General features: G+C 35.1%; 3 protein-coding genes across 5 annotated transcripts; all 3 read right to left on the reverse strand.

Moving 5' to 3' along the window:
• Positions 1–2,630: 2,630 nt before the first annotated feature.
• Positions 2,631–7,685, reverse strand: LOC117907924. The gene is made up of 3 exons (XM_034821603.1): positions 7,465–7,685; positions 3,541–3,609; positions 2,631–3,114 (listed from the first exon to the last, which is right to left on the reverse strand). The coding sequence occupies exons 1-3, from the start codon at positions 7,630–7,632 to the stop codon at positions 2,947–2,949; spliced, it is 405 nt and encodes a 134-aa protein (XP_034677494.1). The 5' UTR covers positions 7,633–7,685; the 3' UTR covers positions 2,631–2,946.
• A 1,377-nt stretch (positions 7,686–9,062) lies between these two features.
• Positions 9,063–15,473, reverse strand: LOC117907957. Of its 3 annotated transcripts, XR_004650095.1 has the most exons (9): positions 15,238–15,473; positions 14,457–14,595; positions 14,101–14,202; positions 13,571–13,695; positions 10,998–11,284; positions 10,813–10,903; positions 9,364–9,803; positions 9,204–9,276; positions 9,063–9,173 (listed from the first exon to the last, which is right to left on the reverse strand). XR_004650095.1 is itself a non-coding variant. In XM_034821645.1 (8 exons), the coding sequence occupies exons 1-8, from the start codon at positions 15,346–15,348 to the stop codon at positions 9,270–9,272; spliced, it is 1,299 nt and encodes a 432-aa protein (XP_034677536.1). In that variant the 5' UTR covers positions 15,349–15,473; the 3' UTR covers positions 9,063–9,269. The 3 variants fall into 3 exon arrangements, 2 of the variants coding, with proteins under 2 accessions (XP_034677536.1, XP_034677535.1); XM_034821645.1 differs by having other exon boundaries at positions 9,063–9,276; positions 10,998–11,281; XM_034821644.1 differs by having other exon boundaries at positions 9,063–9,276.
• A 1,008-nt stretch (positions 15,474–16,481) lies between these two features.
• LOC117907956 (DIS3-like exonuclease 2) lies at positions 16,482–25,685 on the reverse strand. Its single transcript, XM_034821643.1, has 7 exons — positions 25,140–25,685; positions 23,400–23,830; positions 23,201–23,254; positions 23,021–23,089; positions 17,834–20,059; positions 17,652–17,723; positions 16,482–17,511 (listed from the first exon to the last, which is right to left on the reverse strand). The coding sequence occupies exons 1-7, from the start codon at positions 25,246–25,248 to the stop codon at positions 17,077–17,079; spliced, it is 3,396 nt and encodes a 1,131-aa protein (XP_034677534.1). The 5' UTR covers positions 25,249–25,685; the 3' UTR covers positions 16,482–17,076.
• Positions 25,686–27,623: the final 1,938 nt, after the last annotated feature.

The following is a 27,623-nucleotide window of genomic DNA, read 5'->3' on the forward strand; positions in this document are numbered from 1 at the left end:
TTTAGAGGAAGGTGTACTTGGGGTTGAAACTTCAAGATGGGGTTTTTTTTTTTTGGGGGGGAGGGAGGGTGTGGGGGGTCCTTCCTTCTATGATTCTTGAAGCCCATCAGTGTCTTACCATGAACATGAATGGATGGTGATGAAAGCACCAAATTAAACTTTGATAACTCAAGTCAAAGTATGCCATAATTGGCCTACTTTTATTAAACAGATATTTCTAAAAATAAAAATCATTATTAAACACGTTGATTGTCAACCCACTGCAATTAAAAATTCATTGGATTAAAATATTCTCTCGTATATACCAAGAAAAAATATTAGATTCCTTGTCCTATGCATAGCTCATGAGATTCTCTTCTCAAAAACAAATTTAAAATCATTTTGAAACGTTTAGTACTCTTTCATATTTTACTTCCAAAAGGGTCATTTTATGTAGTACAGAGCTGACGAGATGCAACCCTACCTGAAGAATCCACCCCTTTCAGATTCGAGTCGGGCACCAAACACCGATGAACTTGAATACAATTCGACTAAAACGTTTCATACCATTTTTAAAGAGGCATCCGCCGGAAAACAAACAGTGAAGTTCAGTACAATTGAATTAAAATATTAAGAAACATATGGTTAGATTCTCAAAGACATATTGGATTTAGAGTTTGGTTTATATTTGAGTGATTCAGATTTGACTGTTGAGTTAACCCACCTTTTGTTTACGTGTAATTGTGAGTGTAATGATAAGGGTTAATATTAATTAGGATGGGTTAGATCAGATCACGGGTTGTGATTTAGGAGCTTGGAATGAATGATAACGAGGGGGGCTGCTGATGGAACAACCGGCAAAGGAGGGGAACACTCTGTGGAGCATGTTAGACACCTGTAAATGCCATATTCCTGGAACTCGAGCTGGTTTGTTTTTCGCATTGGATGCCTTTTAGAATTAAGGTCACTAATAAACTAGTGGGTTTTAGTAATCAAAGGGGATCAAACTCATAAACAAGTGGGTTTTGTTGCGTAATCATCATTATTTTATGTAACAACTAAGGTATGTGGGCCTTCACATCTTAATACAAAATCATTGCTATGAGAAGAATTGAAAATAATTGAACTTTCTCCCCCTTGTGAGTTGTAGATTTAAACATTAAGCAAAGCCCACTTGCCTGGAGGCAATCCAATCCATGAGTTTAGGATGAAGGAAGGAAGAGGTGGAGTAATTCAATGACATTTACTGATAATGTTGAATAAGTAAAGATTATTTAGTAATGGGGGTCGGGAATAAGCCCAGCAAAGGTCGTACCAAGCCATGGAATGGAACAAATTAGCTAATTATCCTCCACGTGGAGCGATAACTTCGATTGGCAATGTCCCCTTACCATCAAGCTTTTTAAACATTGTTCGAAGAAATCACGTCACGGCCGCTTAAGTGGAAATAAATATGGGGAAGGAGGCTAGTGATGTCACTGCTTCAGATCCATCACTCAAAATTTGAGTGAAAGAGAGGTTAAATTAAGAAGAGAGGCAAAGAGGGGCTGTGATGGGGACTTAATTGTCTTTGTTTATAGAGAATAAAGTGTTATTATATATAGAGGGGGAAAAAATAAGTGGTTTTTGTGGGTCTTAGAAAGCATCATAGGGGGGAGTTCTCTAGGAGAGGAGGACAATGACGTTATTATTAAGAAAAGATGCAATCGGAGAGTATGAGAGAGTAGAGACCAAATGGAGGGTTGTTGATATAATTGTCATTTTTCTTTTCTGCTGATGGTACTTTGGCTGCTTGTTTTTGGATGTTTTGTGGTACATCGACCCAATAATTTGGGTAAGTTGTTAATGTCATAGGTGCAAACTTAGTAGTAGGAGGAGGAGTGTGATGACTGTGGATGATTGAGCTAATTATTGCTCGTGACCACATATTTAAGGCTTTGTAGTAGGAGGAGTTTGTGATGACTGTGGATGATTGAGCTAATTATTGGTGGTGACCGCATATTTAAGGTTTTGTAGAAGGAAGGAAAAACATCGGGTGTGCCGCAGCTACCCTTGCTACATGTTAGATTTGCCAAATGCCACAGTGCTGCAACTTGTATTGTGAAGCTCCTGGTGTGAGATGCAGGCTGTGCATGGAACTTGAAGGATGGATTTGCCTATATCTTACAGTTTTAGGGAAAAGTGGCAGCAGATTTTAGTGGGAGTTTTCTAGAGTTTATATATATATATATATGGAAAGCCTCAGATAACCTTGGGACTTGAACCACGATTGGTGGGGACTGCTAGGGTTGGGTAAGGCAGGCATATTACTTGGAACTCATTTGGTGGTGATTCAAAGTGCTTCTAATATTTCCACCATTTTAAAATTTTTATCAAAAGAATTATTTTCAAGTGCTTCAAATACTAAAAAAGTTTTCTAGAATTGCTACCAAATAAACTCATGATTTCATCAACAGGCAACCAACATTTGTGCATTTGTTCTGTTCTAAAATCACAAATCTCTTGCATTCCTGAATCAGGGAAAATGGTTGGTGTTGCTAGTTGAGCTCAGTTCTGCAGCCAATGGCATTCCTCTCTTTTCAACATGTTTTCATCGTGTTAGGCAGGCTACATCAGCTCAAAATCATAAAAATATTCATGAACTAACCTAGTTCAACAAACTCAAGTGCATGCATATCCTATATATTAAGAGTTGGCATCTTGACTCTATTATTAATTCATTCAATATTAAATCAACATGCTAACTACCTAAAGAATTGTCCACAGTAAGTTTAAAAATTCAATAGGGACACGCAACAAATTTCTTTTGAAGATTAAGGCTTCCCTTTTTGCAAACGTATTTCCAAACTTTCTCTCAACAAAGGAGTAAGTCAACACCTTTGGCTCCCCAATGAACTATGAAGGAAGATTCCACGAATCTACCTTATGCCTGGTGAGTTCTGGATTTTTTGATGTGCTGAAAGCCAACTAATGGTCCTTCTGATTTAGAGAGATATGAATGGCTTTGGCTGCTGCCACGGCAGAATCTCCCCTCTTGACTACTCTCTCAAGCTCTCCAACCTTCTCTGACAGCAATTCAACATTTGTATTGGTGGACTGAACCAACGTGTTTGCAGTTTGCAAAGCAGTGCAGAGCTGAAATTATGAAAAGAGAAAGAGCAGTTGACTCATCAGAATGACTTGAAAGTGCCCCTATTTTAAGCATACTGCCCAGCAGAAAATGGGTTCAGGGTGCAGAAGACAAATCCCAAAATCAATATGCTCATAAAAGGCATGTTTTTGTTTGTTGAATGACAGAACTGCAGGAGTTAACTCCAACATTTCAAAAAAAAACAAAAATAATGCCCATTAAATAAAAATGTAGCAAATCTCCCTGGGTACCTCTATGTAATAGATCACAAATACTAAGAGAAGTCATACATTCCAGGATAAAAATTCATTAAACTGCAGTCAGAAGCAAATCAAGTTATATTTAATTGGTTCTAGAATATCTAACATGTTAATCCCCAATAGACATAAGCATTATGTATATAATTGATGTCCTTACAGAAAATCCATCACCTTGAGAGTTAGAGCGGTCCATGAGTGGTCTGTACCAGCAAATGCTTTGTTCAACTGGTCATAGTTTTCCTAATGCAAGAAGCGTTGGCATTAGATTCAGAGTAGAAGACAAAAAGGGAAGATAAAAACTGCAAAGGAATTACATGGATTAAATGAAAACAGGGAGGAAAAACTCTTTTCAAGATAAGCCTTAAAACCCTCCTGTTCTAGGAAAAAGTTACAACAGGTAAAATATGCCAGTAAAATTTCCATATAAGGCAATGAACTTCTACCAGATTACCAACTGGAATCACGAGGCATTCTACAAAATACACTGCAACCTAGACATTTTTTCTCCAGAAAGAATTGAGAGGTTTCAGACTAAAAGTTGTGGTAGTGTATCATATGTTTTAACTTAAGGTATTAATAACCAAAAGGATTGACCAGATTAGTAGTACAATCATCACCCAATTGTTATTCCATTTGCTTGTTTGATCTTGATGATCTGGAAATAAATAGAAAGGACATTAAGGTTCAATATACTAATCCAATTACATCATACATCATCAAATGGAACATATCAAGGAAAAACCAAAAGGATCCTAAGAATTTTAAAAGGAAAAACATAGGCATCCAAGACACAAATTACGTTAAGTATGTTTTAATGAATCATTTGAAACCATCAATATATACATATCAGTGTGTGTGTGTGTGCATGTATACACACATACTGAGAATAGAAAGAAAAAAGAAACAATAGAACTTTACATTAGCACTTCTCTCTCATTTGTTACACATGTGGGTATTGGTGTGAGGTTCTCTGTTGGAAGGAGGGATGCCATACAGATGTTGAAGTGCAAAGGTTATAGGGGAAAATGGAGCTTTGGAGTTTTTGAATCCTTCCAAATAAGCCCCCCTAGGCCTCTATATATATTTGACCAAGCGTTCGTGCGAATGGGTGTTTGCCTGCCCAAGGGAGGGTTTTTAAGACAGTGTGTCCTAGGGAGGCCAAGACCAACTGAGAGGTAGGTTGGCTTATGGCACAGCTCACCCCCAACAACCAGAGCCCTATCATCGGCCTCTTAGGTAGATAGGGTGAAAGTGTTTTCCTAAAGAAACACCCTAGGGTGAAGAGGGAGAACCTGCCCCAGCAGCCAACAGAGAAGGGGACCTGTGTCATCTGGATATTTGAGGTATTTGGGCATTTAGGGTGCCACATTGCATCAGCATGCGATGAAGATCTAGAGATGAGGGCACATGTGAAACAAAAGAGCACATGACCCCATGTTGATAGAAAGGAACCCGCTCCATATGGCACCTCTTTTTTTAATAGGCAAAGAATAAAAAATATATTGATGTCTAATAAAAAGGCACAACCTAGGTATACTGGAAGCATAGATGAGCACCAAAAGGGAAAGGAAAACAAACACAACAGCAAAGCACTCAGCATCCTAACAGCCCTAACCTTAACCCAATCCCTCTATAGAATCCACAAGAAAGAGCATAGTGTCACAGCCAAGGAGCTTCCCTAAATATCCGTGTGGTACCTGGGCACCTTGAAACTCTGACCACACAAGTCAATTTAACTCAAGCAGCTGCAGAACTAAGAGTCAATAGGAAGAAATATTCGAAAAAAAGTATAATAACATTATGAAGCTCTACAATACAAGGCATTCTCAACTCATTGAGATGGTTACAATTAGTTACTGGGTCCATTGTTTATAAGTAGCTAGGGAGGATACCATTCTCATCAGTCTCAGGTACAGAATTTGAACAAGCTAATCTAGCTTGTCAATCACGCCAAGCACCTTCATCACCTTCAAGTTGTTTCAAGCACCTCTAGGCACCTTAAAAGTTGTCACACACTCTTCTAAGCACCTCAAGGTTCTAAAATGTCTTGGGATTGCCTAAAATCTATAGAAAATGGAAAATTTGCTAATTGGCACAAAATTGCAGCGGGGTGTCCTAGCTCAATCCAAAAATGATTTACAAAGCTTTTCATTTGAGCACTCCTCTTGTTCCAACATTCTATCATCAGGCTCCCTTCAAATGAACCAAAACAAATAAAGTGGGATCATCCCCCAAATCATGAATACATAAAGCCTATTTTCACATATGAACATATCTTTGTTGATAAATCCACATAGTGTGCATAAAAATGGGACTTCAGCATATCCTATGGGCAAGGGTTTGAAGATCAAAGGAAAATACAAGCATAGATATTATCTTCGTTAGAGAATTTTCAAAAGTATTTGGCAATCTTTTACAATGGGAGGAGCTTGAGAAGAGCTTCAATCCTAATCAAGATATTGACTAAAATTCTCCAATCCAAGCTGCCATCCCCAATGGTGAGATCAAGAAAAATATATTGGTCATTCTGCTTTAGCATGACATGTTTTCAATGGAACTGGAGGCATATAGAGGTTAAGAAGAAGATGCGGGTTAGTTTATCTTGATATCACATTTTTTCAAATACCATTGGAGGCATATGGAGGTCAAGAAGAAGATGTGGATTAGTTTACTTTGATATAATATTTTTTCAAATAATATTGGAGGCATATTGATGTGTAACTTGGATGAGGGCCAGCATTCCCGCCCATAAGATGGATAAAGCTACATTTTGAGGAACTATGCCAATGGAAAGCAGATGGAAGGTTGCAAAATCAATGCCAAATATCCAACCAAGAAGAAGAAATCCTGGAAAATATAACTAGATGATTGATTCTTGCTAAATACCTAGATTGGTTAACCAAGAGGTAAATTTGTAGGTTAAGAGGAGAATTTGATTTCTTGACTCTTTTATAAGGAATTCTATGCCCTAGAATACAAGTGAAATGACACTTGTAACCATTGCAAGAATTCTTGCCGTTTTGCGTCTTTTTTTTTATTATTTTTGCTCTTGTGACATATCTCTTTTGATACTCTGGGTATCACCCTACTTGGTCCTTTTTAGTAAATAATATCTTGTATCTTTTTCCAACAAATGGGACCTCTATAAAACCTTGTATTAAAGTTTTCCATCATCCTTGCCTGATGCAAGTAATAAGTATGATACCATGAAACATCACCAACTCTTCTAGAAGCTTCCAGGTCATGTCCCAAACTCTGAGACTAGCAACAATAACAAAGATATCCAATCTCCATGTTTGGTTTTCCATCATCCAGATACACATAACTTCCATGAGCTGAGCTGCCAGCCCCGTATCACTTATTGAGTTCAAGTTGAAAAGCACTCACAACCATAAAATGAAATGAGTAAACAATCATGTCCTGATTCAATTACAAAACAAAACCCTAAACTAACTACAATTACACCAAAAGTTAACAACAACATTCAACATGTTCAACCTCTCACTCCCTATTCCCCTGGAGCAGCAATTTAGGGCTAACAAACTTTAAGGACTTTGAACATTGCTATCCTGGGGTTATTTGGTATGCAGAGTAAAACATATGTGCTTTAGCTGAGATGTGAGGGTAACAGACATTCAGGGGGTTTCATTGGTTATGGGAATCAATGTTCATATAACATTCAAGCTTCCCTTATGTTTGTGGCTGACCTGCATAAATGGCTAGCCCATCTTGAGAATGTTTGACCAGCTTCCTTATTTTCCTTTTTTTTTTTTCTTGGCACAAAATCGTTGCACTTTCTGTCAGTTTCCAGAAACCCAATTCAAAAGACGCTTTAACAAAACATAAGATATTACTGGGATCTGGATTTGATAGTCAAGCAATTAGTACGTATACAGATGCATAATCGGGATAGTTATGTGCGGATTCATAGATTGAATCTTGATTTCGTTATATGTGGAAAATTTGGTACGCAGTTCTACACATCACAAAAATAATTATAATAACCCACAAAAATAAAATTCGACAAAAGAAAAGGATAAAATTCACAAATTAGGGAAGCAACAGACATGAGGAAAATGAAAAAAATTGAAAAACCTGGAAGAGTCGATTGAGATGAGAGGGTTGAAGGGTATGAGGGGAAAAGGGAATTGAGGAAGATGACGATGATGAGAGAGGTGATGGTTGATCGGAGTGAGGATCAGCTTCCCCAACGTCGGTCAGTAGATCTCCTATGCACAGCAAGGGCCCTCCGATTCCTCTCATTTTTTTCCTTGTCTTTTCCCGCTCCCCACTCCAATCTTCTCTCAGTTATCCTACTAATATTCGTCTTCTGCCATGGTTTTGCTATTTTCCAAAGAATGTTTACTCCAAACTCAGACATTATTAAAAAATTCAATTTACATATGTTATTACTATTAAAAAACACAATATAAATAAATAAATAAATAAATATATATATATATATATATATATATGAAAAGGTTTGTAATTATAATATTTCACAAGATTTTCCTATTCACTCTCTGTGGGCCCAGCATGCACATTTTAGGGGTTCTTATAAAAACTAAAAAGTGATTTTAACTTTTCTAATAATTAAACTGCAATTCATAATAATTTTAAAAAATATTTCTAATATTTTTAATACTTAAAAAATAAAAATTTTCAATATTATAAAAGTTAAAAACACTTTTGAAAATCATTATCAAACGCACTGTTATATCATTGAAAATGATCATTTATTTATATCATTTGTGGACCTGCATTGAAAAAATATATAGAGGTTATTTGATTAAAATAGTCATTGAAAATTCAATTTTGAAAATATAACTCATCATCCTTTTTTTGGTATCATTACAAAAATATTCTCATTTTTTCTTGTAAAAATAATCATTTCTTTCCAAACATATATATAAATACTAGAAGTAATGAAGGATATTAATATCAAAAATGGGTTACTATTAAAAAAATACAAAACATGGAATAATGAAAAACATGAAAGGATTAAATTCATAAATATGAAGATTATTTCATCGTTTTTAACCGAATAATTCAATATATAAGGACTAGAAAGCATTTCCACTATAGGGATAAAATGATCCTAATTAATTTACAAATCTAACCTTTCACCTTTCTTTCTAAACCTAAAATCTATTCGTCACATATATATATATATTAAAAGTTTTCATATGTACAAAATACTTTAAACAACAAATTAATTATAATTATTTAATAATTAAATAAAAATTTTCATTTAATTGATTAGCAAAAGGTTTTTAATATCATTAATATATTAATTAAATATTAAAAAATTATGTATTTATCATCATTTATTTTATATCATTTAATACAATTAAATTAAATATATTATAATTATAATATTAAATATATTTTAAAATTAGATATATTATAATCAAATATTATAATATTATTATCGAATAACATTTGATATAATTTAATAATCAATGTACATTTATAAAATTTATATTTTTTATTGATACATAAAATACATATTTACATATATTCAACAAAAAAACTTTAAAATATGTATTATTCTTTTAATTTCATTCATAAGAGTTTTATTTTACATTTTCATAAGTTTTTTTTATTAATTTTAGATCAATTGATATTTTATGTCAAAATATCTATCAATATATTTCTAATATATCCATAAAATCAAACTATCGATACATCTGTGATTATTAATATTTTTTATGCTTATTGACATGTAAATAAATCCAAATGTCAAAGTTAAAAAGACGGGAGAGATAGTATTTACAAATGTGGGGATCTTTTCATCTTTTAATCAATTAATTCTTTCCGGAAAGGCGAATGGGTGAAAATGCTCGACTACATGTCCATGTAAATGCTTCTCAATTAATTTGACGTCTTACACGAGGATTTCATAACCTGCAGAAAATTAGGCATGCCAAGAGTTGTCATATTTGTTACTGTAAAATCGAAGAAATGAAACTGCTGAATGACATTTGTACTTACACTGAGGACACTTCGGCTCTGAAGCATGGGATTGATACAGATTCCATTTCAAACCTCCCATTTTCCCTATCTAGCTCAACATCCACGGTTGCTTCAAATTTCAAAGGACTGTTTTTTCCTTGCTGCAGTAACATTTTCAGCAGAATCAACCAAATCAGATAGAAATCTGGGTTTTGTTCACACTGCTGTCTTTTCTTTGGTTCCATGCTCTTATCTGCATACGGAGAATCTGCAACTCTTTTCCCGGAAGCTTTCAGGTGAGCAGCAGCTCCTGCATCAGAATGATTGTACTTTTGTACATTTTTAGGAGCGGGGTTTCCTCCATGCTTTTGCATATAGCATAAGTAGACTTTCTCAGCTGTTATGTTTCCAAACAAGACTTCTGCAGTCTTGTTCTTGACAAGAAGCAAGATGCATCCGGTTTCATCCCAAACATATAACTGCAATTAAGAAAAGAGATCAGTGGTGGTTAACATGATTGAAACACATCTGAATTTGGAGAAGGAAAGCACAAAAGTTTGAATCGTGTGCAGAGGAAAATCAAAGAAATATTCCGACACTCAAGATAATAATCATCAGCCAGATGTTCCGTTCAGGGTGATGAAACAAGTGAAGAGGAATCTATTACAAGTTACTTACTTCTCCTTCAGAACTCGTTAATTAATAGGAAAAAATCCAAGGATCTAGACAGTGAGAATGAATCTTGGAAGGTTTTAGAAACCCTGATCCTTTAATTTCAGAAAGGAAAAATAAGTTCTATGCAAGGAAACAATGTTTATTTGCATGTGGAAGTCAAATGCATAAAACATTTGGTGACAGTGAGGTGCTGGCTTTGGGTGAATGAGTGGGTACTTCTACAAGTATACTAGGCACCATCAATTAGATATAATTCCAAAATGCTCTGGCTTTCCTAAGAGGAAGGATTATAAACCCCAAAAGATTGTTTTCCAAGATAGGCCTAGAAGCTACAATTTACATAACTTTGAACCTCACTGAAGTAATCATGGAAGTCTATAAAATGAAAATAGCAGCAGAATTTTCCACCAATGCTGCCAGTAGAATGTGTTAACAATGGGTAACTAGTTCCATCAGAATATTAATTTATGATGTTGATTGGCATGCTGCAGCCATCTGTGCATGAATTGCAACCACTGGCTTTTCATTATCTCTTGAAACAAATCACATCTGAGATAAAAAGCTTAGGAGTTCAAGAGTTTTCTCTCCAAGAATCTTGCAAAATACACCCCCAAGATGTCACCCAACTCCAACATGCTAAATCAACAGTATCATTCCAGAAGTAAAAGAAAATCAATAGATAAGATAATCAAGGATAATATTCACTGAAGAAAAAGTTTATTTCACCAATTCAATAGGAATTAGGTGCATTAATTTCATCACTCAGGGAGAAAACTCCAAAGAGAGAGAGAGAAGTTAAGAAGATACCCTTACCATAAAGGGTCGATATATCAAGCTCACTACATGAAGATGGTTAGAACTTTTCTTGCAATAGAGTGGAATGGCGGTTTGTTCAAATGTGGACCTGTTGCAGTGTAGGTGAGCATACCATTCGGTAAACATAATCACAACCCTTTCAGGAAACAATCACAGCAAAGAGGAAGTGCGATCTTCCATACCCACTCTCCATATCCAAAGGGGAACCACATAGCTGGCAGCCATTACAAATGAGATCTGCTGCTAAATTATTGTCTCGAGGTTTAGACACCCTCTGGCTGATGAACATCCTTTCTTTCTCAGATTCATCTAGAGTTCTCCAGGTAAATGGCAGAAAAATTTCACCTACACTTGCATAAAAGGTTACCTTACTTGAACTTGTCAGATGTGACACTCCTGAAAGTGAGAAACAGTTCCGAGATATTCTCTCTTCATGCGCTTTCCAGTTTTTTAATAGTGGCCTCTTCTGCTGTGCACAATATTCTCAGTGACAAAATTCTCAAGCACACAAGGCATTGCAGTCTAAAATGGAGATCCAAAAAAAATACAGGATAAAGATATTATTATATTTATAACATTTATATAAAACCAGATACCTGGAAAAAAAAAAAACTCCATACAACATCAAAGAAGGTTGAAACTAAGCATAGAAGTGGAGTAAGTTTCACATTGACAACTATCACAAGGTTAAAAGCACTAAGTAACATACATTCTTGTCATGATTGAATCCCTAAAAGCAAGACATGATATAACAAAATTAGACTTAACTATCCCTTTTATGCATTGACATTGATTTGAGCGTTCAACCCATATCTCTTACATTATACATGACTTGAGTGCATTAGGAGTTGCATAGAGGACACAAGTCATGGGTTCCTTGTAAGTAGATAAGTTGTTCATAGTTGGTTCATAGATTTAGACAATCTAGTAGAGACTATAGTGTACCACCTCCTAATTGGAGGGATGGCTCATTTGACTATCGGGATAGGTTTCCAATAGTGAGTGCACTAGCGTATGTGATGCACATTAGACAGAACCTATGGTGAATCATGACGTAAGACTATATATTGCCATGATTCACCAAGCTACTATATTGCATGAATTCTCAACCTTGAGAGGATATTAAGTCTGTGTCAAAATCAACAGAAGGCTTTGACCTATAGGTGAAACCCTAAAGTGGTTAGATATCCCTATGAATTGGGTCACGATTAATAGAGACTAGTGGCAACAGGTATTCTCAATAGAGGCACCATGATATCTCATGGGATTAAGATGACATATCCCCTTGGATGATCTAAATGACATGTGATCATGAAATCTGTGGTTTCAAGAATTCATTTAATGAAATTTGACAAATGCTCCCTAGACCTAGAATATGTCAAATGATCACATAATAAGTGGGATTTGTAACTCAAAGATTGGAGAGGTAATCTTGATAGGTGATAACATTATCTTATTAGATTACAAACACCAATTAATAAGTCTGCATGTAGTGGATAATAGGTCACGGACTCAAGCTTCGTCTTGTTGTTATTTACATAACGTATTAGATGTAATTAATTCTCTGTAGTGTGATGTTGAATCAACTTCAGAATTGGATTCTGAATAAGTCAGTACTCCTATTGGTCCCAATAGTCCCCACTTTAAACTAATATACCATGATGGCACGATTTATGAGAGTTGGAGTGGCTCTAGGTTTACTCTTGTGCATAAGAGCATTTTGGTAATTACACAAAATTACACAAAAGATGGTGAACAAGGTCTCTAAATTAGGTTAATTGATTAATTAAACAGCCCTGTTGGGTTAATTGATCAATTAAAACCCATTTCGGGCTAGATTAAGTGACACAAGCCTTGGTGGACTCAAGTCACTTAAATCACTTAGGAGTTAGGGTTAGGGTTTCCATGACTTTAGACAGTCGTCCTCCACCTCCAGAGAGAGAGAAAGAGAGAACCTAGGTTTTCACACTTCCAAAACCCACACTTTGAAGTGTCAAGATCATGGTTCAAGTCATTGGACGGAAGATCTTGGATGAATAAGGCATCCAAACTATTCAAACACGCTCTTCATCGGATGGATTTTGATCTAAGAATATCCAAACCATAGGTATAAATACTATGTCTCTAGATCTTTAGTAATATTGGTTTTTATTGTCATTTTATTTCGCTGTAATAGATTTAGAGATGTTTGGATAGATGCATGTACCCTACGAGATCCAAGGCTTAGAAATTGAGTAATCCAAGGTTCCCAACAGTTTTAACACACTACTATAAAATTTCATGTATACGGTTCAAGGAATGTTTATGATAACTTATTCAAGGATATTTTCTTAAACACAAGCAGACTAAGGTTCAGCTCCCAAAATCAATGCACGTGTCTTGCATACCGGAGGTGTCTGTTTCTTCCAAGCAAAAGGAAAACTGAAGTGTATTATAACAGGTGATTTGATCTAAGCAAAAATGTAAAAATCAAGTGATAGGTAGAGACTAAGAAAGAAGCTAAATTATACAAAAGGGACACAACCAAATGGAGAACAAAATTGTAAAGGAAAAACAAATTCAATGAATGCAAAATGGAACGCTTTAACACAATTGAAAGAATACACACATTCACCAAGAAAATATTTTATCCATAAAAATCATATGTTGAAACTTACATATTTCATGCTCTCTCTACAATAGAACATATAACTGTGATTCCCAGAAAATTCAAGGAATTTAATGATAGTAACAAAACAGAAGGTGAAGAAAATACTTGATGGCCGTGAAAATGCATATCATGAAGACTAGACCCAGCTTGTTGTACCCATTCTATTACCCTCCTAAGCTTTTCCTTCATTGATATCCCAAATTGAAAATCCCTAATCAAGTCATCCACACCTAAAATAACAAAGGTAATTGAGTTGAGCAGGCATAATTTATCTCAATAGAAAATAAAATCAAGGTAAACAAGGGTGTCCATGCTGTTAAATAATGTTTTATCGATAAAATTAAAATTTTATATACTAGCCATATGTTTGTGACCAACAAAGCAGAGAATTGGATTGAAAACTTAAGGAATATCCGTTTGAGTTCTTCATAATTTTCCAGACAGGTTTATTGGCTCTGAGATGACTATATACTGGCCATCCAGCCAAACAAGTTCAGGATCAATTGAAATATGAACAGATAAGATCATAAAAATCAATCTATTAATCAGTTTAAAAGCCACAAAGCGAAGGAGAATAAATCATTTAGATGGAATCATTCAAGCTTCACAAGGGAGACGAGAGTAAAGTGAAATACCCTTTGAGATAATTGATTCGTAAGGATGGATTAAACATAGTAAAGATGAGCATTGGATGGTTCGAGCCTCGACAAAATCTCCAAATCTTGTAATCCTGACATCTAAAACCAGAGAAAAAAAAAAGAACGAAAAAAAAAAAGTATTACCAACCAAAGTTAATCACTGAAATTCCACGAACACAAATGTGGGACTGGGAGAAATAGAATTAGATCCTTAAAACCTACCACTTAATAGAGAACTTAGAAATTTAAAACAGTGTATAAGTTCTAAATCATCTAAAACAGCATATAACTTACTGACTCGACCGTCCATTATCACTTAAGGCATGAGATTGAACTAAAAAAAGGGTACTCACTCTGTAACAAAATGACATTTCCAGAAATTGCCATCAATCCCATCTGCTTTTGCCATAGGGATACAGAGAAAAATGGCCGGGTATCATCACCAACCTGAATGTCTGTCCTAATTACAGCTCCACCTTTTGGCAGCTTATACTGCAGATAACATAAGTTTGATTGTTCAACTTGAATCATACTAAGAATGGAAAAATCTAATTCTAGGACAACTGACATTTCTTGGTGCAATAGACACAAGAGTTTATATGAATGAAAGAGCGAGACCACAAGATGGGAGAAACACTAAGTTTAGAAAATTATACATTTTCTGATTCTCCATTCTTCAGTAGAAAAAAAGGTCTGAAGAATCGCATGGAAAAATATACTAAGTTTAAACCTAATTTCTATTTTCTTTTCCTTCCAATTTTTTCCCATGTTTTCTTTTCCATTAAACTTTCCAATATCCAAAAGGTCTGGAGGCTTAAGGATTCTCTTCGTCTCCTTTACTATAAAATAAAATAATAAAAAATAAATAAATAAAAAACCGTATACAGTTATATTGTCGACTTTTTTTAAACTTGGAAACCCTAATTAGTCCATTTGCTTTTTAACATGCAAGCAAATTGGAAATAAATTGTTTGGGAACAAGGAGTAAGATCATGATTTACACGCTGCTGTATCATTCAATTCAATAGCTAGGTTTGATAGTTCAAAAACGGGAGGAAGAATGAATAGCGTAACCATAGAATCCTTACAAGAAGTAAAACAGAAGAATATCAGGGACTTAAAGAGGGGAGAGACCTGAATGGGAGTGGATTTATGAACAAAAACGAGGAGTTGAACGTAATCGCCAACGTGAGAAGAGGCTCTCGACAGATCGATTAAAGGTCCGTACCAACCCATTCCCGCCATTTGTTACAAAGAGCCAGACTACCACTCGCTCTTCCACTCTCCCCTCCTCCGTGTTTGTTCTTTCATACTCGTGAGTCCCAGAAGCGACGGAGCCTCAGCCAGCGAATCCAAGTACACCATTGGACCTTTTAAATTTTAAAATTTTTTAGAGTTGTTTGGTAAATAATTTAATTAATTATTTAGATGGTTCATGGATATATTTTTATTTTTTAGTTTTTGCTTTTAAATTAAGAATTTTTATTTTAAAAAATAAAAAATAACACGTGTATCAAGAGGCCATCTTTTATATATATATATTAATTTTTTGTATTTTATACTACAACTTAAAATTTGAAAATTAAAACTTAAATATTTGATAAATCTAGAATAGCTAATATTTGATTTTTACATAAATCATATTATATGATATTTCTTACTCCAATAGTATTTTTAGTATGAATATTTGATAACTAAATAATGATACAAATAAATATATTAATTTAATTTCGATTTGAGTATATCACCTATTTTTTGTTTTAAAAACAAATAATAATAATAATAATTTTTTTTTTAAGATACAAAAACTTATAAACTTATATTCAATTATTTTATTTTAAAAGTTAAAATACCATGAAAAAAGTATTACCTCAAATTTTCAAAATAATTTTTAATAAAAACTATTTTTTTGTAAAAGATATCCAAACAAATACTTAATAATTAAAAAAAAATACTTCATTCAAACAATAGAACTAAATAATAAACTTTTAAATCAACAATTAGAATGTAATTTAATTTTAAAATATTTTAAGCCATGAATCATTAAATACTCGATATTAACAAAAACAGGTTTAATATGTTTATTGCACTTTGGGGTAGCTTGCAGATGGAAGTTGAAACATAAAAAGTAATAATTTTAAGCAAGTGCTTAGAATCCATACGGTTCATCAAGTAGCAGTGCACAAACCCGAACCCAAAAGTATGTTAGGATGATATTTCTCGCCACATAATTGATATTGAGATAGGTTCCCAGCTGCTGACCGCCGACATTACCAGGGTACCACCAAGCGTATTCATTGTCAAATTGGCCTCCCATGGAAGCAGAGCAAAGATCCATGCAGCTATCACAAAACAGAGCAGACCCATATGGCAGTTGATTGCAATTGAAAGGATACAAACAAGCTTTATATCATATCAATCAACAGCTATAACAAGAGAGGATAACCATTTCCGTTCATATCAAGAGAGGGCCAACCTTGTTATTCAACACTCATGTAGAGTAGTAACGTCAAAAGTGTCAAAATATATGAAATAAAACTCAGACCAGGCCACTCAAAATGCCTGCTGTTAGAGGATAATTATAACTACCAATATAGCATGATTTTTCTGGTGTCTCTGGCACTATCAAAATTGAAGTGTACCAGATATTTGAACGGGAAGGAACTGGCCTATATAAAAAACAAGGGCATATTCCCCCGCAAGCAGCTTTGTTAAAAACAGCCACTACACATAGCCACAGAGAAATCTCCAGCCTTATCTACACCTCCCACCAGATGTTCACATTCAACACCCAAGCAGATTCATATTGCATCAGCCAATCTAATCCATTAAAAAAACTACTTAAAACTATACACCAACTACGTATCTACATCATCAGACCTTCCCTGTTCCAAAACATGCTCTGATTTCTTCAGCTTCCCAAGTCTGGAACTACTAGCAATGCTTTAGCCTCACAATCCAAAACCCTCCAAATCAACCATAATATGAGCTCATGTACAGCCTTGCCCCTATATCAAGAGGTCCATCATCACCGCCAACAGCATGAAGAACTACTGGAATTGTTGAAAGGGTGCGAACTGTGAGAGGAAAAAATAAAGGGTCAATTTCATTAGCATCTGAAACACCAGATTCAGATGTGCACCTTGGGCGCAAGGATGCAACACTAGCATCTCTTCCCACTGTTGTTGCACCCCACTCATTAACAGTGTCTCCAAACGCATCCACCTCCTGCTTCAAGTTGCATGGACGAATAACCCATGCAACATCTTCAAGTTGCCTGTACTTCCATTGATTCCCCCTCCAACGAGAACATTTATTTGTGGATAAATTGACTACCAATGTGGATGTAGCATCAAGCCATTCTACCGTCAAGCCTTCGACTTCATCATAGTAAATGCGTCGCTCAATCTAGAAATATGTATATATTAGCATAAGAAACTGATGCTCTACATTAAAAAAAATAAAAAATAGAGAGAGAGAGAGAGAGAGAAGGTGGGGGGGCGGCAGAGTGGGGAGGAGCCATATAAAAGGAGCAAGTAACAACTCACACCAAGCTTATGAATATAAATGGACATGAATCTTGGACCCAGACCCAAAACTCTAGCTTCCGACAATAAAACCTGGAAAAGCACAGAAGACAAGCTAGTCATGCAGATTGTTACCAGAGAGGCAAATGATCACTACACAAATCAAGCTGAAGATAAAGAGTGAAAAAGAAAGGAAAAAATACCTCTTTCTTCTTCAGCAGAACCCACATATAGAGTCTCTCACAGCCATCCTTAGCATGCCTACTAGCCAGCTTTCTCTCATTGCAATAAGCAACAACATCTGCAAGTATTTCTGTGCATGGAAGTTGGTGCTTTGATGCTGCAACTGATAGTGCCTTCTGACCTTCTACAGATTCTGCAGCATTCTTATCAAAGTGAATACCAGTGAAACATCTTCCCATTTCCTCCCCATTCTTCACCTTTTGCATTTTTGCCCCATGTTTCAGATATAATTCCTCAGCTTCTAAAGCTGCAGCCAATGTCCGGTGTACTATGATATCAGGATATCGACGCAGTGGGGATGTAAAATGGGTGTAAAGAGGAACAGCCAGGGCATAATGAGACCACTCGTTTTTGTTGTCTTTTAAGTCACCACTGCAAAAGTATGTTGCCAATTGCATTGGCCTCGAAGCATATGAAAGGAGAATATCAAACAACACAGAGTCATTTTTGAGCTTTTCCCTAATTTGCTCCAGCGAATGATGAAACTGACCAGAAGAAGAGGTGTCCAATTCTAAACCATGCTTACTACAAAATGCTTCAAACTCCCTAAGCTTTCGCAAATTAGGCTCAGGGTGCCTTCTCAATAATGCATTATCAGGAAAAGCTCTAGATATGACTTCTGCAGCTGTCCTGTTTGCCAAAAGCATAAACTCCTCAACAAGAGAATTGGAGTCCTTCCGTACAGAAAATGTGCTGTCATATGGAACTCCATGTTCATCAAACAAGAGAATAACTTTGGCGCCATCCAGCAATAGTGCGCCGTCATTAAACCTGTTGGCCCTCAAAGTTTTGGAAATTGCATAAAGATATTTAATAGATCTTATCACTTCAGGCAATTTAAAATGGCCATGCAATTGGGGACAGTCATTTCCCAGAATTTTGGAACCCTCCACATCAAACATTCCATCAATAATGCCCTGTGCATGTTCATATGAAAGCTTGCAACAAGATTGTATCACAGTACGGCCAATCCAACGATCTACAACATCCCCAGCAAGATTAATATCCCAGAAAATGGAAAAGGCAAGTCTATCCACTCCAGGAATAAGTGAACCCAAATTCTCAGAAAGCAATGGTGGCAACATTGGCAACTTATGCTGCAGCAAATAGACACTTGTAGATCGAGATTGTGCTTCTCTGTCTAAGACTCCGTCGGGTAGAACAAAATATGATGCATCAGCAATATGGACCCCCACTCTGAAATTGCCACCAGATAACTTTTCAACTGATAGAGCATCATCAAGATCAGTGGCAGTAGAAGGATCAATAGTAAATATGCACAAATTTCTAAGATCTCTTCTTCTCTCAATTTCCTCCTGTGGCACCTTCCAAGGAATACGTGGAAGGCAGGAAAGAGATTCAGGGGAAAATTCAGAAGGATGAATTGCATTTTCGAATAAAATTGCAGCAATTCTTGGTTCTATTTCCCCACCTCGCCCAAAAATATGCATGACATGAGCTAGGGGAAGAGAACTTTCCTCCCCCCAATCACTGATTTGTGCAGCTACAAGCTCCGTTTCCATTGATGCATCACCATCTTCCAATCGTTTCTTGATGCAGTCAGACAAGCCTTTCACAGGTACCACCATCTTTGGAAATTTAGGGTCAGTTGGTGTCAACTGGATATACTCACTATCAGACAGTGACAAATAAGTTTTGTTCGTTTTAGCGCCCTTTCTGTGAAGTACACGGCTAGAAAGCCACTGCTTAACACTAAGAAAACCAACAACAGCAACCCGACGAGGAGACCTCTCAATGATGGCTACAACACTGCCAGTTGGTCGTTTTGATGGGAATGAATTAATTGCAGCACAAATCTTCTCCAATGAGTCCATGTTGCTTCGCTCACCAAAACAACTTACATGTGAAGGACCAAAGACAGGGGGGTGATGTCCATTAACATGATTATGGCCCATTGGTTCTTGGGAAATATTCTCCGCTGAAAAAGCATTATCTTCGTAGGGAAACCCCTTTTCATGAAGAAGGAAGTGATTTCTTTCATGGCCAAAATCACAATTCACATCTACCTTGCCTTTTCCTTTCCAGCTATCACCAACAAAAGTAACATCAGGAAGCAAGTTATGATCTTCTGTTAGACCAGCATTGTTAGGAAACACAGTTGACCCTTTCATCCGGCTCCATAATGAGAAAGGATCAACTTTAACTGCTACAATGTCTCCTTCTACCTACATGAAAGAATTGATTCCATCAATACTCCTCCCATCCCTCAAAAGAAGTGGAAAAAAAACATCAAGATAAAAAATTTTGGTAGATCTGGAACCTAAAGAAAGTGCAGTGGGTGGGTGGGGGAACAGGAAACCTTTTTTTTGGGTGCCTGAAACCAAACCTGGAGCTTCCCCAACCCCCAACACCCCCACCCCAACAGCTAGGGTGGGCAACTGAGTCAGACCCAGGGGACAGGTATTACTGCATATTTTATCTGCTCAAGGATTCTTCTGAATAAGTGCAATTTCAGCATAATATTCAAAAACAATTTTAAAGAAAGTAATTTGAAGCATGCAACCAAGTCACAAAATTCAAAATTGAATGATCCCAAGGTTTAACAGTCAAGCACCATAAGATCACCATAAGAAGTGTGTGACCTGGAAAACTTTTTTTTTTTTTTTTTGATAGGTAAATGGAAATTGTATTAAAAAAGTATATACAATGTATACAAAGCAACAAAAACCATAAAGGGCGAATACACAAAAAAAAACCGCATCCTACGGGGAAAACTGCTCGTGACAAAACTCATCATGATCTCTCTGACGTAAAATATGAAGACTATATTGCCCAATAACCTCTTGACAAAACTCACCACGCTCCCTCTGATATAAAATTTTAAGACTATTGCTTAATAAATTTTCAACCATCTAATAATATGGTAAAATCAAATGTAAAAAATCATCTCCACATCCAAATTATTTTATCAATCAGGACTGGGACAGGAAACGCCATCTCCACACAATTATGGCACTGATACTAGTAACTTAAGTTTTTCTTCTTCTTTTTTCTTGGTTAACGAGAAGGCAATGATAGCAGCACATTTATATAATTGCAATTTTTAGGAAATATAGAAACAACTGGATCATCTTATAGAAATTTCAATATCAGGCCTTGAAATTGAAAAGGAAGAACTAAAGTTCTAAATAAACATAAGATTTGCATTATGTCAAGCTAAAAACCAGTAGACAGCAGAAGGGAAAAAATATTAAAGTTGTGGCATGACTTTGTCAACATGAGGCACGTATTAATGATTAAAGATTTTAGCAGTGTCCATTGAGGATCTAGGATACACAATAATTCATATTTACAAAACTAGTCTTAAACGGGGGGGAAAGCTCTACTCATCAAATCTTTATAGAACCAATACCTTTTTCTCCCCTTTTTCTTTCTTCTCACAATTTTGTACTTTGAAAAATGATTTACTTCTTTCAGCTGACCACATTGTATTCAATGCTAGATGGCTCGTAGCTTAAGGGCTCTGCCACCTCTATCTTTGATATCTTTTAAGCACAAGTCCAGTCAGTAAATGATAATTTTGTATGGAAGGCTGAAAGATGAGCATTGCAAACGGCGGTCTCAAGCTTGTATCGGTGTTTGTGGAGGGATTGAAGTCACAACATCTTTAAAGGCTAGACCATTTGGAGCTCCATTTGAAAGATGCATCTTCCTTAAATCTTTTCTTCTCTCATCAATGAAATCTATGAAGAAACAGAGCTTATCCTTTTAGATTTCATTGATAGGTTTTGGATGGCCTAAGGGTTGGGTATCCACAGATTCTTATTTTCCTTTTCCTTGTTCTATTTGGTGATTCTTGTACTTTTCCTGCTACTGCCTAAAACCCCCACTGTTGGTGTTCTTAATAAACTTAATACTTGCCTATTCAAAAGAGAAAAACTTCAAAAAAGAACACTGCAATAGTGGTCTACATCGTGCCATAAACCCAACCAGCTTGAGTAAATTGACCAAATGAAAAAATAAAAAAATAAAAAATAATGAAATAAAAACAAACTAATGTCCAACCACTGGAGTTCACTGACATCTCTCTATCTTCTTAACTAAATCAATTGTTCTTATTTCCATTTTTCCCCCTATTAAGTTTGCCTATTAAACATTAAAAACTAAAATGTAATGGAATTCACATACACCCATCCTCTTTTTTCATTTGTTTAATGCCAAAATATACAAACCAATAGTAGTCTCATCAATTCAGAGCCTTAGAAATGTCCCAAAGTATTGGCAATCTCACAACCCTCCATAAGGGTATCTGTACTGCTTCTCTCTCACTCTGCCTCACATTCCAGATAATCACCCCACCACCCACACACACACACAAACTCTCCCTCCTCCTCAAAAGACTACTAATAAAGAAAACTATGGCATTTTGACACTTTCTAACCATCACTTTCACTCCCTCCTTATAAAAAACTTGTCGCTACTCCTCAGTTTTTATTTCTAGTTTGGTAAATACCATATATTCTGTTTTAGTACTACTTATCCTAAACCCCTTCCCATTCTAAAGAATCAATCCATAATTCTAATTTACAATTATGCTATACTCCAACTTGATCAACTAGTCAACAACCAACATACAAACTACCAACTTTTTTCCGTATGCACCAATAACCTCATCTGTTAGAAGCACAAGATGAAAGTTAAAACCTTAATGTTGATACTCTTAGGTGTAAAACTTATGTCTCCTCTCCAATTGTGATGGTCAGCTAAACCAAATGGTAAGAAGTACCTTAAAAAAAATAGAGATTAAATTACATAACAGTATGTTGGTATCAGTAGAGTGTTAACTCGTTATTAGTGTCCATATCATTGGAAAAATAAATGCCACCAAAAAAGAAGCATTTTACAAATTTATCCACAAGAAAAAACTATTCCAAATTATATCTTCAAATATTCTAGGAGTCGACTATTAAGACTTGTGCAACAATAACAGAGCTCAAAAAACATAAATAAAATTGCTAAGAATAGAGAATACATGTACATATATATATAGACACCCAATGCTTGGCATGGATTTAAGAATTTGATAACCAATAAATGGTTCAAACACTTTTCATCCATAAAATCAGAAACAAATAAAAAATTAAGACAGATTAGAAAATAAATAAATAAATAAACTACAAACTTACAGCTCTATTCTGAGAAGCAAGTCCACTAATGAGAACATCTGTTTTCACTCCCTCTATTGTGCAGTAGGCCTAAAAAATCGAAGACGCGTTGCTAAAACGTGAATTTACATGAGGAGCAATTACAATCCTTACAATCATACTATTGAAAGAATGAAAAAAGAAAGAAAACTTATTGCCCACCTCGAGTCTATTGTATGCATTCACACGAAATGATGCTCTGAAGACATTGCCTTTCTGCAAAACGACAAAAACCACACACGCAAAGAGTTTATTTATTATCTGAGGATACATCCAAATACCTTTAAAATGAATTGAGTAAAGATACACATTTCAATTTTAGTTATCAAGAATCTAAACAGAAAACCATTCGTAGACTAACCTCTAAAGCCTCGTTAACAGCCTCAGTAGACCAGTGTGGAGCAAAATATTTTCTCTGAGCACAACCCTCATCCTGATAGGGAGAAAGGACATTTTTGTTTGTAAATGACTGAATTGACTGTTCACAATCGATGGGCACAGGACAAGATTTAGAACACATTCCTCCACTAGGATCAGAAGGAAATATATGCTGATTGTTCATGCTTCCAACCTCCGCATGGAGTGCTTGTTCATTCAAATGCATTGTTGGCAGAGAAGTGAAAGCCACATCAGATGCTTTGTGCAAGCCATGGTTGTCTAAAGGATCAGTCTCCAACCCACCCTGCTTTGATGAGGAATAACTCATTGATGTGGTATCATAATTTGATATGCTACCATTTGCCAAGCATTCTGACACTTCCCCACGCATTTCATTTGCTGAACTACATGTTGCTTCATAAAAATAAAAATGAAAGGGTGTGAGATTGGCAGTCAATAGACGGATCGCTCACATAAATGCACCTAGGAAAGAGGTAGAGGGCAGAACGAGAAGAGAGAGATACAGAGAGGAGTTTATCTTTGAACCAAATGGATTTTTTTAATAGGCAGCATTGATCAAAATGGAAGAAAAATAGTTTACAAGATACATAACAATTTAAAAAGGTAGAGACAGTGCATCATCCATAATCTGGAAAAGTTTCCATTTGGACTCTGGCATTAAGATAACACCTTCCTTCAAATTTTCTCCTTTTTTTTTTTTTCGGGAGATGATGCTTCATAGGCAACTAGGAGGTGAGATGTAACTTGAGGGTATTTTCGCTGAATTGAAATTTGAGCTAAAATCTTACTTAAGCAGTTTATCTCTTTAGTATAGCTTCTTCCCCAGTCTTATAGTGTATAAATACACCAATGGATATGAAAACCAAATAAAATAACACAGCTACAAGCCTACAACAGTACAACTAAATCCACCACCTTGGGAACACTGTTTTTTTCTTTCATGTTCAACCAGAAACCACATCAAGGAGATGTTGTTCCAGAGGAAAAACGCATATTTGGAAAATATTGTCATGCTTGTATTTTTTAATCCTTTCAAGAGAATAAAAGAGCAACTGAAGGTAAGCAGTGATAAATGGTACTCTTAGGCTCTTAGCTCATATAATCTGGCAACCCTCTCACAGTAGAACAGTCAACTTTGTGGTGGATGAGGTATTTAATTTATTTTTCAGATCGAATTGGTTAATTGCTTTCCAGTATCAAAGGATCATTTTGGAAGCAAGCTCATGCCAAATTGCTTCTCAACCTAAAGTTGTGTTTACCTGTAGGATTACATACCCTACAGCACAACAACCAGGCAACATAGATGGGTAGTTATCTGGAAGGATATAACAGGAAAACTAGGTGCGCTGCTCTCTCCCTGTAAACCACCAAACCTAAACCCTTGCAAAAGCCATTCCAATTGAAATTTAAACTAATGCCAAAAAATTCCTGTCTCCAGTAATCTGTTTCTACAATTTTTTAAGCTGGTGCAGTCGTATGGTATTCAAAGAGTCCAAATCACAGCCAGAAGTTTCTCCACAGGTATTACTAGTATTAGCAATAAAAGAAGGGGCAAAAATACCCTAACCCACAAATTACTTTTCTTTTTTTTTAATAAAAATCCGATTTCCTCCGAGCTGAATCATAGCACCCAAATAGGATACCCACTGTCATAAGAATCACTCGCAGATTAACCAAAAACTAAAAGATGCGAATATCAAACCTGAAGCAGAAGCGTTCTGTTTAGAGCGCCGAGGTCGACGCCTTTTCTTCTTCTCCTTATCCCCATCTTCACACCTCTCAACAACAGATTGCTCAACCACTCCTCTCATGCTTTAGCGAAAGGATCAATATCCAAACAAAACAAACGCCTCAAAGCCAGGGAAAAGAAACGAACAAATCAAAAGAGGGGAAAAAAATCAATACCAGAAACGAAACCCTAGATCAAGAAAAAAGGGGAAAAAAGAAAAAGAAAAAACTAAAATAAAAAAACGGACATCTTCCGATCAGTAAAAAAAAATAATCACGGAAGATCCAATTAGTATAAAGAGAGAGAAAGAACTAAAGAATCAGAAAGGAAGAGGCTGAAATCTGAAAAATATATAGAAGATCAGGGATAGTTGAAGAGAGAGAAGGAGAAAAGGTTTGGTGGTGTGGAGTGGAAGCTGAGAGGTGAAAAGGACGTGAAGTTTGGTCGGCGAAGACATGAGCGCCGACTCTCGATTCCTTTGTCTTCGCTCTTTACCTTTTCTCCTTTTTCCTCTCTCCTCTTTTTTTTTTTTTTTTTTACTCTCTCACTAACCTTTTCCTTTTCTTTTTCTTTACTTTATTTTTATTTTGTGAGTGAGGGTGTGGGGTGCACATTTGGAGGGAGCTGGATCTGGCGACACGTGTCGAGTCGGTAGTAACTACTAACTTGCGCCGCATGGTGAGACAGGATACCGAGTTGGCCATTTTGGTAACTTGGGTGACATGGGACTTCTCTTATCCATATCTCATTAATTGAAAATTACGTTAGGTTTTGAATTCATGATGCGTAGTGCGACTATTAATTTTCTATTTCCTTATTAATCTGAATTCTGATTTTCTATTGCTAAATTGAAACTATTGAATGGAAGTATAGGGGAAAAAAAACGGTTAAAAATACTCAAATGCTTGATAAATTGAAAACAAATAAAAATAAATTTCTCATTTCCATTCAAATGACAAACTAACGATATATGATAATTTCTTTGACGGCACATTCTTCTTTGATATCTAATTCATAAAATTAAGATTAAGAGAATTTTATGATAAAACTTAGTAATAATTAAAATAACTAATGAAATTTTTGAAACCCTATAAAGTAAGTTAGACGAAACTAATATTAATAATAATAATAGAAAGTATTTTCAATATCTTTCAACGTATTGTTCTTCACGACTTAAAATAGTAGAATAAGGAGTGTTGGGGCATAAGAAAAATTATCAATTTAGACATTTTTTACTTCTCTTTTGTTTCTTTTAAAAATAAATTTTATTTTCGTCACAAATTCATCACTTTTCTCAATGAAGTTTGAACCCCTAAAATATAAATTAGACAATAGAAACTAATTGATGAAGGTCTTATCTATTTCAAATGTTACTGGGCAACATTCTCTCGTATTTCTTTTTTCTCCAAAATCTTTACATTTTTCCTGTCTTTTATAATTTTTAAATAGATTTTTTGTGATTAGTTTTTGCTCAGTTTTTTGTGGTTATATTTTTTATTGATTTATATATATATATATATAGTTTTATTTGAATTTCCATAGTGTTTAAAATGAGATCCAATAGAAAATTCTAATGGACTACTTTCATTTTCATTAAGTTTACTATTTTCAAGTGTAAAAACAAATATTTTAATTAGGTGTTTGGTAAACCAACTTGATAACTTGATTTAATAAATTAATTTAAATCATTAAGTAAATTAAATATATTTGATAAAATGACTTAATGGTATAATTTAAATTCTAAAACAACTTTAAGTAATAAGTAAAAATAATTAACATATTTTTAAATCCACACCTTTATTTTATTTTTTTATTCTTATTTTTTCTAATTACCCTTGCAATCTGTTTTGTTACTCCACAATCTTCATTATAATCAACAAAGTTAAATATATCATAATTTAAAACAAATTTTATCAAATAACCTTAATACTTCAAATAATAATTAAGTAATATGTTTTAAGTCAATCACTTAATATAATTTAACTTAAAATCAACTTAAATCATTAAGTTTTACCAGATATTATCGAGTAATAACTTAATAAAAATTTAATACTGAATAGATTATTTTTAGTGTGACTTATTCATAATCTTATTATTTTTATTATTTATGTTCGTAATTTTGTACTTTGCATTCATATTAAATGCGAAATCAACAATCCCGTGGTTTGGAAAGAAACCAACCCCACTTGAAAGGGAAAGTGAATCGATCCGGTTGGATTTAATTATAAATTGAGGACCCCAAATTCCACAAATATGGTACCATGATTTTGATTTGAGACAAGGACTAGGACTTGTGGCTTTGCAAAATCAACATTTCAAAATGAACACGTTTGATTTGATTGTTGTGAGTAATGGAGAAACATTTATGGTATCGATCAGATGTCCACTTATTCATACTTGGAGAGAGGCTCCAATAATTTCAACCTTTTCAAAAGTGGGGAAAAAAATACCTATTTG

This window comes from Vitis riparia, chromosome 18, assembly GCF_004353265.1.
Source record: "Vitis riparia cultivar Riparia Gloire de Montpellier isolate 1030 chromosome 18, EGFV_Vit.rip_1.0, whole genome shotgun sequence".
NCBI lineage: Eukaryota > Viridiplantae > Streptophyta > Magnoliopsida > Vitales > Vitaceae > Vitis > Vitis riparia.